General features: G+C 32.8%; 2 protein-coding genes across 2 annotated transcripts; one reads left to right on the top strand and one right to left on the bottom strand.

Annotated features, from left to right (window-relative positions):
• Nucleotides 10,706-11,578, top strand: LOC104768032 (probable transcription factor At1g61730). The gene has a single exon (XM_010491978.1). It carries the CDS (start codon nt 10,706-10,708, stop codon nt 11,576-11,578), a length of 873 nt encoding a protein of 290 aa, XP_010490280.1.
• LOC104766753 (tetraspanin-19) lies at nt 12,031-13,531 on the bottom strand (the record flags this gene model as incomplete). The annotated part of the gene is given in 6 exon segments (XM_010490697.2): nt 12,031-12,260; nt 12,262-12,444; nt 12,524-12,628; nt 12,706-12,786; nt 12,960-13,059; nt 13,353-13,531. Coding segments are annotated over 6 exon segments (843 nt in total). The 3' UTR covers nt 12,031-12,053.

The following is a 13,531-nucleotide window of genomic DNA, read 5'->3' on the forward strand; positions in this document are numbered from 1 at the left end:
TTCCAGATGTTCAGTCAAAATCAGCTTTGGATCTAATTCACATGGATTTAATGGGACCAATGCAAGTGGAAAGCTTAGCAGGAAAGAAATACGTGTTTGTACTAGTTGATGACTACTCTAGATACACTTGGGTTCGTTTTATTCGTGAGAAGTCAGATACGATAGACAGCTTCAAGATTTTAGCTTTACAACTACTTAATGAACGAGGAGGAATCAAGAAAGTTCGAAATGATCATGGTGGAGAATTTCAAAATGAGGCTATGAAGGAGTTTTGTGAACAACATGGGATTTCACATCAATTCTCGGCACCAAGAACTCCACAACAGAATGGAGTAGTAGAAAGAAAGAATAGAACTCTTCAGGAAATGGCAAGAGCAATGATACATGGAAAACAAGTTCCTAAGAAATTCTGGGCTGAAGCTTTAAACACTGCATGTTATATAATTAACAGAGTCTATGTTCGAAGAGATACTACAAAAACACCTTATGAGTTGTGGAGAGGCAAAACACCAAATCTGAGCTACTTTCATGTGTTTGGGTGCAGATGCTACATCTTAAATGACAAGGATTATCTTGGTAAATTCGACTCCAAAAGTGATGAAGGCATGTTTTTGGGTTATGCCGAGAGTAGACAGCATTTAGAGTTTACAACAAGCGTACAGGTTTAATCATGGAATCAGTGAATGTGGTTTTTGATGATCAATTTGTAGCTGTACGAGGTGATGATTCAGACAGTGATTCAGAACAGGTAAGTATCACTAAGGCACACAATGAAGGTTCTGAGTTGGACATTCCTGTTACAAAACCAGAAGAAGTACAACAAGTTCATAAGAATCATTCTACATCTGATGTCATTGGAGACTTGAATGAGAAAATGAAGACTCGAGGAGTACATATTGACTTTAGGAAGATGACAAGTTACTTTACAACTCTGGAAACCGTTTTCTATGAGTGTTTTGTGTCGATGATTGAACCAAAGAATCATATAGAAGCTGTTCAAGATGTTTTTTTGGATTATAGCCATGGAAGAAGAACTAGAACAGTTTGAGCGTAATGATGTTTGGGAACTGATTCGTAGACCAATAGATGTGAATATCATTGGCACTAAGTGGATAAATGCAAAGAAGCCTTGATTCCTATGAGTACTACTTTGAAACTATCAAGAGATGTTGATGGCAAGGATGTAGATGTTAAGCAATATAGAGGGATGATTGGGAGTTTGTTATATCTTACCGCTAGTAGGCCAGACTTGAGTTACAGTGTGGGTATATGTGCAAGGTATCAGTCAAAACCTAAACAGTCTCATCTTGAAGCAGTCAAGCGAATTATCAAGTATGTTAAAGGAACTGTTGATCTTGGAATTTGGTATTCTAAAGGTTCAAACAAGGGTTTAGTTGGTTACTGTGATGCAGACTATGCAGGAAGTGTAACAGATCGAAAGAGCACTAGTGGGGGATGTTTCTTTCTAGGCAACAATCTAATAGCCTGGTTGAGTAAGAAACAAAATTCAGTGTCTTTATCTACAACTGAATCAGAATATATAGCAATGGGGAGTTGTTGTACTCAGTTGTTGTGGATGAAGCAGATGTCAGCAGATTATGGTATGGATTCAGGAGAGCTGCAAGTGTATTGTGACAATAGGAGTGCAATTGATATCTCTAAAAATCCAGTTCAACATTCAAGAACAAAACATATTGATGTGAGACATCACTTCATCAGAGAACTGGTTGAAAGAAAGCAAGTTGTGATTGCGCATGTTGATACTGAGGAACAATTAGCTGATATTTTCACAAAAGCTCTTGACTTTAATTGATTCTCTACATTAAGAAATTCGATTGGGGTGTGTGAGATGTGAATAGTCACATGATGGTTCAAGAACTTGTACAATAGGAGATATGGATTAAGAATTTGGTACATGTTAAAAGTTCTTGAGAAGGTTGTTGGTTTATTAGAAACTAATGTGGATTGAGAAAACCAGTGGTTATAGTGCTTGGTTTATTAAAAGAAAGATTTGCTCAATATTTAGGAGAATATTTGGATGATTGAAGGTTCCAAAGTTTTAAAATAAATCTTTTTGATGAGATATTTATTTATTTATTTTTTTAAAAAGGGAAGTCATAAGACACTTCATGTGTATCGAAAGAAAAATTAAAAAAAGAGAGAACGAATCGAAGATGGTTGGGGAGACTCGAAGTGGGTTGATACGTAGAGCAAGGAAGTCGGAGATGTCTCGAGGTGATGGGGTTGTCAATCGACCTCAATTGATTGATGAGTCAAGTGGTGATGAAGAAGTTCAACCAAGGATTGTGCCATACGGATCCGACAGCGATGATGATTCATCTAAAGGAGAATCGAAAAAGAATCAAGTCAATCAAGCGGTAGATGATCTCGAAGGAGAGAATCTAAATGATGATGAGGTAGAGACTGTTGACAAGAGAAAAAGGAAGGATCCTGGTTCAGAACCTGATACAGAATTTGGAGTTGAAGAAATCTCTGTACAAGAGCAGATTGAAAGACATGCCGAGAAGCAGAGGAGCAAGAAACAGAGAGAAGTGTTTGTGAGGGGACATTGGTATTAGTTTTCTCCTACGACAATTAATCAAGCTTTCAGTATTGCACCTTTGAATAGAGTTGAGAAGAAAGCTGATACAACAGTGATAAGTTGAGTAGGAATGAACTTGCAGAGTTTTTAAGTGGCAAAGACAAGTCGACTTGGGCTAATTTAAAAGTTGCAGATTTCCCTGAGGAGAGTGCAGCTCTTTTAATGTTGGCAGCATACAATTGGGTTCCTTCGAAACACAGGAATCATCTTTCTGTTAACCAAGCTCGGGTAGTTTACAAGATTATCAAGGGCATCCGATTTGATTTTGGGCAGTTGATTTATAATCAGATTATGAACATAAGTTGGAAAGATCCTACTCGTTATGTGGTATTTCCAAGAACAATCTTTGAAACCCTTAGAGTTCAAGAAGGTCTGCTTGAGTGGTCAGATGAAGAGGAAGATATGTATGCTGAGTTTTATACAAAGGATGCCAGAACATGACATATCTATGATGTTAAGCATAAACTGATTCCAGAGAGTAAAAAGTCGACACCAGTATCTCCAGATAGCAGGCAACCTGATAAGGGAGTTTCTTCTACTTCTGAGATTCTTCAGCTGGGAAGCATTCGTCCACTATTGATACAGCTCAAGCTCTGCAAAGACATACGGAAGTAGTACAGAGGCTCATACAGAATCATCCACTATCCAAGATGATTTGAGATGTTTTTAACTGTTGTTTTCTCAAGCAGGGGGAGAAGGAGTTGGTCTGAGATTCTGGGGGAGTTTTTTGTTTTGTGTTTTGGTGTTGGTCTGAGATTCTGGGGGAGTTTTGTGTTTTCATTAATGCTTTCGAGTTGTTAGTTCATTGTGTTTGAATGCTTGACTATGGTTCGGTGATCATTTTGGTTTATGTTTTTGAACTGTTGACTATGCTTAAAGTTATTTGTTTTAAGTCTAAACCAACTTCAAAATTCTTATGCTTGAGAAGCACAAAGTTAAAAAGGGGGAGATTGAAGATGCGGCATTTGTTCAAAAGGGTGAACTACTTCAGAAGAACAGAGTATTAGTACAAGAACAGAGTATCAAGTTATTTATGTCGGCATTTATAAAGCTGAAGATTTACACAGGACAAGAAGGCCCAAGAAGCTTCTAGAAGATCAAAGAGCTTCATGTTTACAATAGGAATGTAAACATGAAGAAAGAAGGAAATTTCCTAAAACATAAAGAAAAAGAAAATTGTCCAATTCCTATTAGGATTAGAATAGGTAGTTTACCCTTTGTGTGGCATAGGCCTAGTTCTATAAATTGGGTGCAAAAGCTGAATGTAAGCTTTAGCACAAACAAGAGAAAGTTAACCTAGCTACTAAGTTTTAGTCTTTAAGAAAAGAAAAGAGCTACGAACTTAGAAAGAGCTTGAGGTTTCTTTAAAGAGAGTTTTGAGAGATTAGAAAATTGTTTAGAATAAACTTGTAAACAGATTTTCTATTAATCAAAGGAGAGTTTAAAGAAATCGTTGTTTCATTGTTCAGATCATAAGTTCTCACACTTTCATATAGTACATAGTTTTGGCAGACCGCACATGACTCCCCCACAGTCCAATACTTTTGATTATTCGAACTTATACTTTACTTATCTTTCTAAAAGCTTACAAGAATGATATACACTTCTCTTAGATACAAACTTCGAAAGGAAATATTTTTAGTAGTGGATCAATTACAAACTCCAGCTTACAAAGTTTGAGTGTGACAAAATATTGGAGGTTTAAGCGTAGTCACACAATTATTATTATTATATATATGACTCATAATATTTGTAGTACCCAAATAAAACTTTGCAGTTCTAGGGTGAGTTGCCAGTCGATAACTCACGTTTTTTGCCCTTATAAACCTAACAAATCCATGGTACTACTGGTTAGGCTTTCTTAGGTCCCGACATGAGATCAGGTGAGTTCTTTACCTTCAAAATCGTCCTACAACTTAAACTGTTAAATGTCCCTGGGGTCTCTAACTCTCTATGTTGTTCGCATCAAACCATGTATGACATTACGTCAAGGTGAACTCCACTTTTGACTGAGGTTAGTGGTCAATCTCATTAAAGATTTTATCATCAATTCACCTCTTTCAATATATATCATGAGAGTCCACAGGACTACATATATATTGCTATATGTATACAAACTTAACTATATGTAAGCATCTACATTGGATATGAACGTACATGTACAAAATGTGAAAGTCCGACTTACACGGATAATATATAAGTTAGTTTCTTAACAACCAGCATGAATACTGACTGGAAACATGTGTGCATTATGAAAGTCTAGCTAGTGAAATATATTATTGACAAATTATAACTTCATTACAAACAAAAAAAAACCCCAAAACAAATAAGAATGCTTTAGTTAAAGTGGAAAAGTCAGAATCGAATTATTGAGAATGACAACAAGAAAAAGATGTTACGTAATTCACGAAATTACAAAGTCACATGAGATGATGAAAGCATCAATAAAAACAGTTCATATAGGAATCTTACAGTTCACATCACATTCTCAATTAATTCCTTCCTTGCCATAATTTACACAATAAGACTTTTATCCGATATCTTCCCATGTGCCCATAAGGCAGTACCACTTCTCATGGTCTTCAATTATTTTATTTGCTTTATATAATCCAATTTTTGTTTAATTATAAATCGAATATTATTTATGTGAACAACACCTTCATAAGAATCCATCCTTAGTTAGTAACGATGATTAGTGATTCTACGGTTGCTATATAATATAGAACCGGTAACAACAGGACCGAACCAACCCATCACAACATTTGAAATGTGGAGTGTTTTGTTACATTCATCCAACAACTTATGGACTATGGAGGCAGCTGACGAGATCCTGTGCGCACTAATCTTTTCTTCATCGAAAAGATTCCGACAAATATCTGATGATAACAAATTTCTGACGAAATACTTATGTCGGAAAGTCTTAACAAGTTTTCGACGAAATTTTTCAACAAAATTCCGATAAAATATTTTGGTCGGAAATGTCAGGTAAAAGAAAAAGAAAAAAAACAATATCTTGATCTGCACTTGCAATGTTAATTTTGGCTGAAAATTGAAATTGAGTAAGTACATGCATGAACTTAACTATCTATATTAACATTTTTGAAATACATTTTGATTTATGTCCTTGAAGTTTACCTTATTTAAATACTCAAAACTTAATTTATTTGATCTTTATGATAGTTTAATATAAATCGGCCAACTTTAAGAACAAAAGATTACAACCTAAATAATTATTATGACGTAGATAACGTTCATTAACACGAGAAACCAAATTAAGAAAATCAAATTTTACCAAATATTTTACTTCGTCGGCAAGTATAGATAATAAGAGTTAAACACGCGGGCTAAGTTATTTTTACTTCGTAGGCAAGTATAGATTCCGGTTTATATCTGTATATCTATATATACATTTTTGAAGTATATTTTGGGTTATACCCTTTTAGTTTTAGTTATTTAAAATTTTATTTACAAAACTGATCCCTATACATTTGCAAAAATAAATCTAGAATCAATTTATGGCAAAACAAAATTGATTACTCTAATAATATATCTAAAAAATCGAGAAATCATTTGGATTCCTAAAATATCTATACTAATTAATATAGATGAAATCATGATATTAAACAATAAATGATTTAATGTGCTAATAATAATTATAATATCCTAATCAAATCTTCATATTTATTAATATGTTAAGCTGCAATTGGAGATTTAATAAGAAAAGGAAACATGATATACTACACCCACATTCATAATTAATGAAATATTATATTACTATCATATTTCATAACTACATTCTATATCCTACTTAAACTTTCTGAAATTGTTATATGTTCGAGATATTGTNACAAATTATAACTTCATTACAAACAAAAAAAAACCCCAAAACAAATGAGAATGCTTTAGTTAAAGTGGAAAAGTCAGAATCGAATTATTGAGAATGACAACAAGAAAAAGATGTTACGTAATTCACGAAATTACAAAGTCACATGAGATGATGAGAGCATCAATAAAAACAGTTCATATAGGAATCTTACAGTTCACATCACATTCTCAATTAATTCCTTCCTTGCCATAATCTACACAATAAGACTTTTATCCGATATCTTCCCATGTGCCCATAAGGCAGTACCACTTCTCATGGTCTTCAATTATTTTATTTGCTTTATATAATCCAATTTTTGTTTAATTTTAAATCGAATATTATTTATGTGAACAACACCTTCATAAGAATCCATCCTTAGTTAGTAACGATGATTAGTGATTCTACGGTTGCTATATAATATAGAACCGGTAACAACAGGACCGAACCAACCCATCACAACATTTGAAATGTGGAGTGTTTTGTTACATTCATCCAACAACTTATGGACTATGGAGGCAGCTGACGAGATCCTGTGCGCACTAATCTTTTCTTCATCGAAAAGATTCCGACAAATATCTGATGATAACAAATTTCTGACGAAATACTTATGTCGGAAAGTCTTAACAAGTTTTCGACGAAATTTTTCAACAAAATTCCGATAAAATATTTTGGTCGGAAATGTCAGGTAAAAGAAAAAGAAAAAAAACAATATCTTGATCTGCACTTGCAATGTTAATTTTGGCTGAAAATTGAAATTGAGTAAGTACATGCATGAACTTAACTATCTATATTAACATTTTTGAAATATATTTTGATTTATGTCCTTGAAGTTTATCTTATTTAAATACTCAAAACTTAATTTATTTGATCTTTATGATAGTTTAATATAAATCGGCCAACTTTAAGAACAAAAGATTACAACCTAAATAATTATTATGACGTAGATAACGTTCATTAACACGAGAAACCAAATTAAGAAAATCAAATTTTACCAAATATTTTACTTCGTCGGCAAGTATAGATAATAAGAGTTGGGCTAAGTTATTTTTACTTCGTAGGCAAGTATAGATTCCGGTTTATATCTGTATATCTATATATACATTTTTGAAGTATATTTTGGGTTATACCCTTTTAGTTTTAGTTATTTAAACTTTTATTTACAAAACTGATCCCTATACATTTGCAAAAATAAATCTAGAATCAATTTATGGCAAAACAAAATTGATTACTCTAATAATATATCTAAAAAATCGAGAAATCATTTGGATTCCTAAAATATCTATACTAATTAATATAGATGAAATCATGATATTAAACAATAAATGATTTAATGTGCTAATAATAATTATAATATCCTAATCAAATCTTCATATTTATTAATATGTTAAGCTGCAATTGGAGATTTAATAAGAAAAGGAAACATGATATACTACACCCACATTCATAATTAATGAAATATTATATTACTATCATATTTCATAACTACATTCTATATCCTACTTAAACTTTCTGAAATTGTTATATGTTCGAGATATTGTATACTTGATCACCAAGATTATCTCTACACATTCACACAAAATCCTACAACCTCTATAAACACTATAAATACTTATCTTTTTACAGCAGCTAATATCACCACTTTCGTTTCTCTTTTTTTTTTAGCACACGCAAAAGGTTTAACCACTCCAATGGCGAAAAGGTGATTATTTGCTACTTCTTATGTTTTCCTTATTTCATGTATTATTATTGATTTCTTTGTTTTTATCCTGTCATCTGTTACTATTACTTATTATGTGATCCAACCTTTCTCGCTAATATCATTTGTTTTTTTATTTATTTACTTTAAGGTGTTAAAAATCCATGCATATGACAAATGAGATTTGATTTCCAGTTACATGAACAATCTCAAGGAGATTCATTGAGACATTTTCTCTTACTCATGCATTTGGTCAATTCCGATATTCTTAACGGAACTGTGGTCACACGCAATGACACTAAATCTGATTTCAAATATTTAAACTTAGGCTAAGTTTTTGAGAAATTAATGTGATCTAAATCAGTACAGGTTGATTGGTTGGTATAAAATAACTATATGAGTTTGTAACATAGATGTGTATTAATATATTTTTTAATTAGCATTCTGATAATATTCACTAAATATTGTTGTTTTTTTGTTTGCAGATGTCATTGGCAAAGTCATTAACATCGGGGAGATTGAGATGCCAACTGTCAACAAACCAACTAATAAACTCAATTTTGACTTAGAAATGAAAAATGAGTTTTAAGTAAATAGTTATTTATAATTATAAGCATGTATCATTTTCTTTATTTCAGATTTATCAAAAAGAATAAAAATGGTCATAGTGATGAGAGACTAGGGTGTATTAAACAGTCAAAATACATAAAGTATAGTGTTTTATTGATCATATCACTTAGACTTATTTGACGAGTCTACACTTTTTTGTATTTGTTTAACTATTTAGAAAGATTTTTTTTTGCAATAAAAATATATCTTTCTTGAAATCCCAACTTGGCATTTCTATAGTAAGTTTTGTGTATCAAAATTAGTTTACACCAAACTTAAATTACTTCCAAAAATATACTTAAAAGAAATATGAAATTAATTAGTAGTCCATAATAATAATATTTAAAGCAAAAAATAAAATATTCTAAACATTTTAATTTGCTAAAAGAAATTTAAATTCTCTGAGTCATGTGATGGAGCGGGTTAGAATTTACACAAATATGATTATATAGTTTTTGTGAATGTCTATTACTAAAGCACACAAAATATTTTAATTTAAAATAACAATCAATATACAATTATACAATCTTAAACACTAAACAAAACAAACAAAATTAATATATATAACTTAAAAAATAAAAATTTAATTATAAAAAAATTGTCCCGCGGTATACCGCGGGTTAAAATCTAGTTTATATTAACATTTTTCAAGTACATTTTCGTTTATACTCTTTAAGTTTTAATTATTTTTTTTTACAACATTAACCCATAAAACAATTCCATAAATAACATTCAAATATTAAACTTTCTTAAATTGACCAACATTTGTTACATTTAATGCCATTAAATACGGTTTTAACCCATTAAATCTCCAAAACTATTTTTATTGATGCTAGAATCTCTCAAATTTAAATGATATACAACAGATTTTCCATAACAAAAGTTTACAATATCCATAATTATATTAACATTAATAAATTTCCTAAACTGAAAATCCAATTATAAAATGTCACATTAAATATGTTGAAAACCCCCATATAATTTGGTTTATTTTTATTTTTTGAGGAATTACCAAAAAAAATAAAATTCTATTAATTATCATAAACTATATATATTGACATGGAAAAATTATAAACTATATAAGTATGCTAATTTGGTAAAACAATTAACATAATTAAACTTGATAAAAAAACTTATCTTGATTATTTTTTTTACGCAAAAAATTATTTTGATTTTGGTGAGACGGGTTGGCATTAATCCTATATAGGGAGTTAAGTGGAGTTGTTTTTTTTAAAACTTTTAGATGTGTACCAGGAGATAAATGTATTACTACACTATACATATATCACACGGGTTAAAACCTTGAAAACACTACAAAAATCCTATACTTTGAATACTTATATCAAATACCTGTAAAATTTTATATTTTTTAAATTAATAAAACAATAATAAAATAACAAATAAATACAATATACATTTTAAATTTTTAAAATTAAAATATTGTCCCGCGGTGTACCGTGAGTTAAATCCTAGTTCCATTCGAAATGAGAAAACTTGTTAAATGGTTGAACTTAAGTACTTAACTATTACGATTTCTTTATACGTTTTGAAAATTTACATAAACTTTTAGATATTTTTTTGGTAATAGATGTCTTGCAGTAATTGTAAATTATTATGGTAACTATATATCTCTGAATTGAACAAGGAAATTTGATAATTAGGCCAAGAATAAATTGTTATGTTAAAAATTTGTAAACCTTACGTTAATTGTGTAGTAGACAAGAGTGATGATAAAACCTTTTAATTCTTCTTGCGCCTTTTAAACCTTTTAAACCAAAATCAAGAAAAGAGAATAGTAGTATTGGATTTTCATAAATATTCACATTTCCAATAGTTAGGCAAACAAATCGTCATATGCTTTTTTGCGCCTTTAATACCATTTCTCTCATATCACTAAGAATCTGAAACCTTATTTGATAATTTTTCATTTCCAATGACGACTAAGCATCTCAAACGACTCAGACCATGGGAACCTTCAAGTTCCGACTCGTCTTCTTGTGAGAAAGAAGATGAACTCACCATGGACGTGAAGCTACAATCTTCTCCCGCTTCTGATGTTGCTGCAGCCACCCCGAAGGCTTCGTCTGAGAAGAAGAAAACTGTTCCAGCTAAGAAGGCCAAGAAGAAGGAAGTTTGTGTTTCCGGCGAGGCTAAGAAGAGGGCAAGTGAAGAGACTTCAACCGAAGATGTGAATGCCGCAAAACGAGCCAAAAAAGATGTGAAGAAGCCAAATAATCAACGGCTTTGGACGGAAGAAGATGAGATCCGTGTGTTGCAAGGAATCCTTGCTTTCAAATCTCTAACAGGGAAGACAACGACTGAAGACAAGAGTGGATTCTATGAATTCATCAAGGATTCTATCAGCGTTAAGGTTAGTTTGTCTCAGTGCATAGAGAAAATTAAGACAGTGAAGAGGAAGTTTATGAATAAATGGAAGAAGGATAAAAAACCTGCTTCTACGGAAGCTCATAATCTGAAATCTTTTGAATTGTCGAAAATGATCTGGGGTGTGGATGATGCTGAGGAGTCAAGGAAGAATGAGGGGATTAAGAAACTAGAAGATGAAGATGTGGTGTTTCTTGAACAAAGACAAGATTGGTTCAAAAACTCGTTTTTGTTTCGACAAGTTGCAAGTCTTGGCGTGAATGAAGATTCTCTGAAAAGAAGATGGAGTTCGGTGGACACAGAGAAGAAGAAGAGGGTTGAAGATGCATGGAGAGTCTTGCAAACCAAGGAACTTGGACTTGTGTCGCAAAAGTCAGAGCTTTTGCATGAAGTGGTTGCTCTGATCGCTGAAGGAATCTAGCCATTAGATGCAAAATGTCTCTTTTTTTTTGTTTGGAACTTTGGATTTTGTTTTTCTTGATTAATTGGAATTTTCCTATCTAAGTTTCTGGTTTATGTTATGACTCTGCTCTGGGTTGTTTCTTCTATGTTAAGGCTATTGGCTTGTCTTTACTAAGTTGCATCTGGTCTTTGGATTTTGACCCCTGTTCAATATGAAACTCAAGTATTGGTTTTACTTTATAATCTTTTGTAAGTAAAGGATGTTGAAGTGTAAGTTAAGGTTAAGACCATTCTTGTGCATGTGGTGATCAAAGGTGATTATGGCCATATAATAACCCAAATATTTAAAAGGGGTTTAACAAATGAAAGAGACTTCTTTTGTTGTCACTTAACAACCCAGAGAACATGTATGTATTATTGTATTTTTTTTGTTTCTTATATTTGCATAATGAAGATCCAATTCATCACAACAACATTTGAAATGATGCTTAAACCTAAAAGCGTGTAGAGAGATTTACATTCATCACATACTTTTTATAATGTTGGAACAATATCTCCAATATGTATCTGTGAATCCAGGATTTACAAGAGATAACACTGAAAGAGAAAGTGAAAGAAACAAGAAGGCAAAGTAAATGCACACATGGAAAGAGAGAAGACTCGTTTGCGCTTTTCTTCTCACCGGTTTGCCCTTTCATTAATCCTAACGGTCCAAGCTCCCGGTTTGGGTCCATACATGGGTTCTCCAACAACGTATGGAGGCGGCTGTCGAGCGTCCTGGAGGAGTGCAACTGTGCTTACATTGTACTCGTCGTCACTGTCATAATGACGGTGAGGGTGAGGTCCAAGAGCTTTGAGCAACATTGCCAATAAAACTGATAGACCCTGCAGATAAACCAAAGAAAACTAAGCAATTTTAGAAGCTAACGTAAAGTTGAATCTTAGTTGCTAACAGTTAAGATACCTGGACACACACGATAGCGAGACCTATCCACTTGCAGATCTTGAAGTTCGACTCAATGAATTCAGAGAAATGGTGGAAAGCACCAGTTGGATCCTCAGGAAAGTCCTGGTGAAAGCTTCCAAGAGATTAGAATCATGGGCGGGCGTGACAATAGAGAGCCTCTCAAGAAAAAAGAAAAATACCTGTTTCCAGTCACGGTTTAGAAAGATATCGGCAACCACACCGCCCTCAACCATAACTAGCAAGACAATGAATCCCATATACTGAACCCAGTCGATGTGCCAACAAACAGATACACATAAAAGAGAGAAACACAGGAATATATGGATTCAGGAAGGAATGATGAAACTACCAATATGTAGATTCTACAGTTCTTCTTCAAAATAGAGTAGCAGGAAAAGCTTTCTTTTTTTTTTATAATGGAAAAGAAGGTTACCATGTAAAGGCAACATCCATTCACGGTTTCAGCAGCTATGTGCCCGGCACAAGTGACAAGACAGAGAATGGCCCCGAGACCGAGAAACGAATAAATGAACCTGAAGCTCATAAGTCATAAGAAGGGTTTGGTTCAGCAATGGAAGAATAAAACAACACACAGAAACAAGATATGTCACTCTTATCAAATTTGAAAGACAAATCTTACAAGAATCCTAAAGCTAACTCTTTCCTAACAGCTTTCAGCACCACAAGCTTACGATCTAGTCCATGCTTATTATATATATTGTTCTCAAACCACTCAGAACCTAAGCAAAACAAGAACCTTCGAATATCCAGAAACTGCTCAGATACATACATAAACATTAAAAAAAGGGAACTTTAAAAAACAGACCAAGGAAGAGGGTGATCAGAATCAGCAAAGGGAAGGTCTCCCATTTGTTCTTGCCATTGTCTAATAAGCCAAACAGCGTAGAGAATCATGGCGATCCCAACCATCCCAATTAGGGAATTCACGAGCTTCAACATGGACTGTATACAACTTCTCACGATTCTCACCATCCTTTTTTTTTT

Source organism: Camelina sativa, chromosome 19, assembly GCF_000633955.1.
Source record: "Camelina sativa cultivar DH55 chromosome 19, Cs, whole genome shotgun sequence".
NCBI lineage: Eukaryota > Viridiplantae > Streptophyta > Magnoliopsida > Brassicales > Brassicaceae > Camelina > Camelina sativa.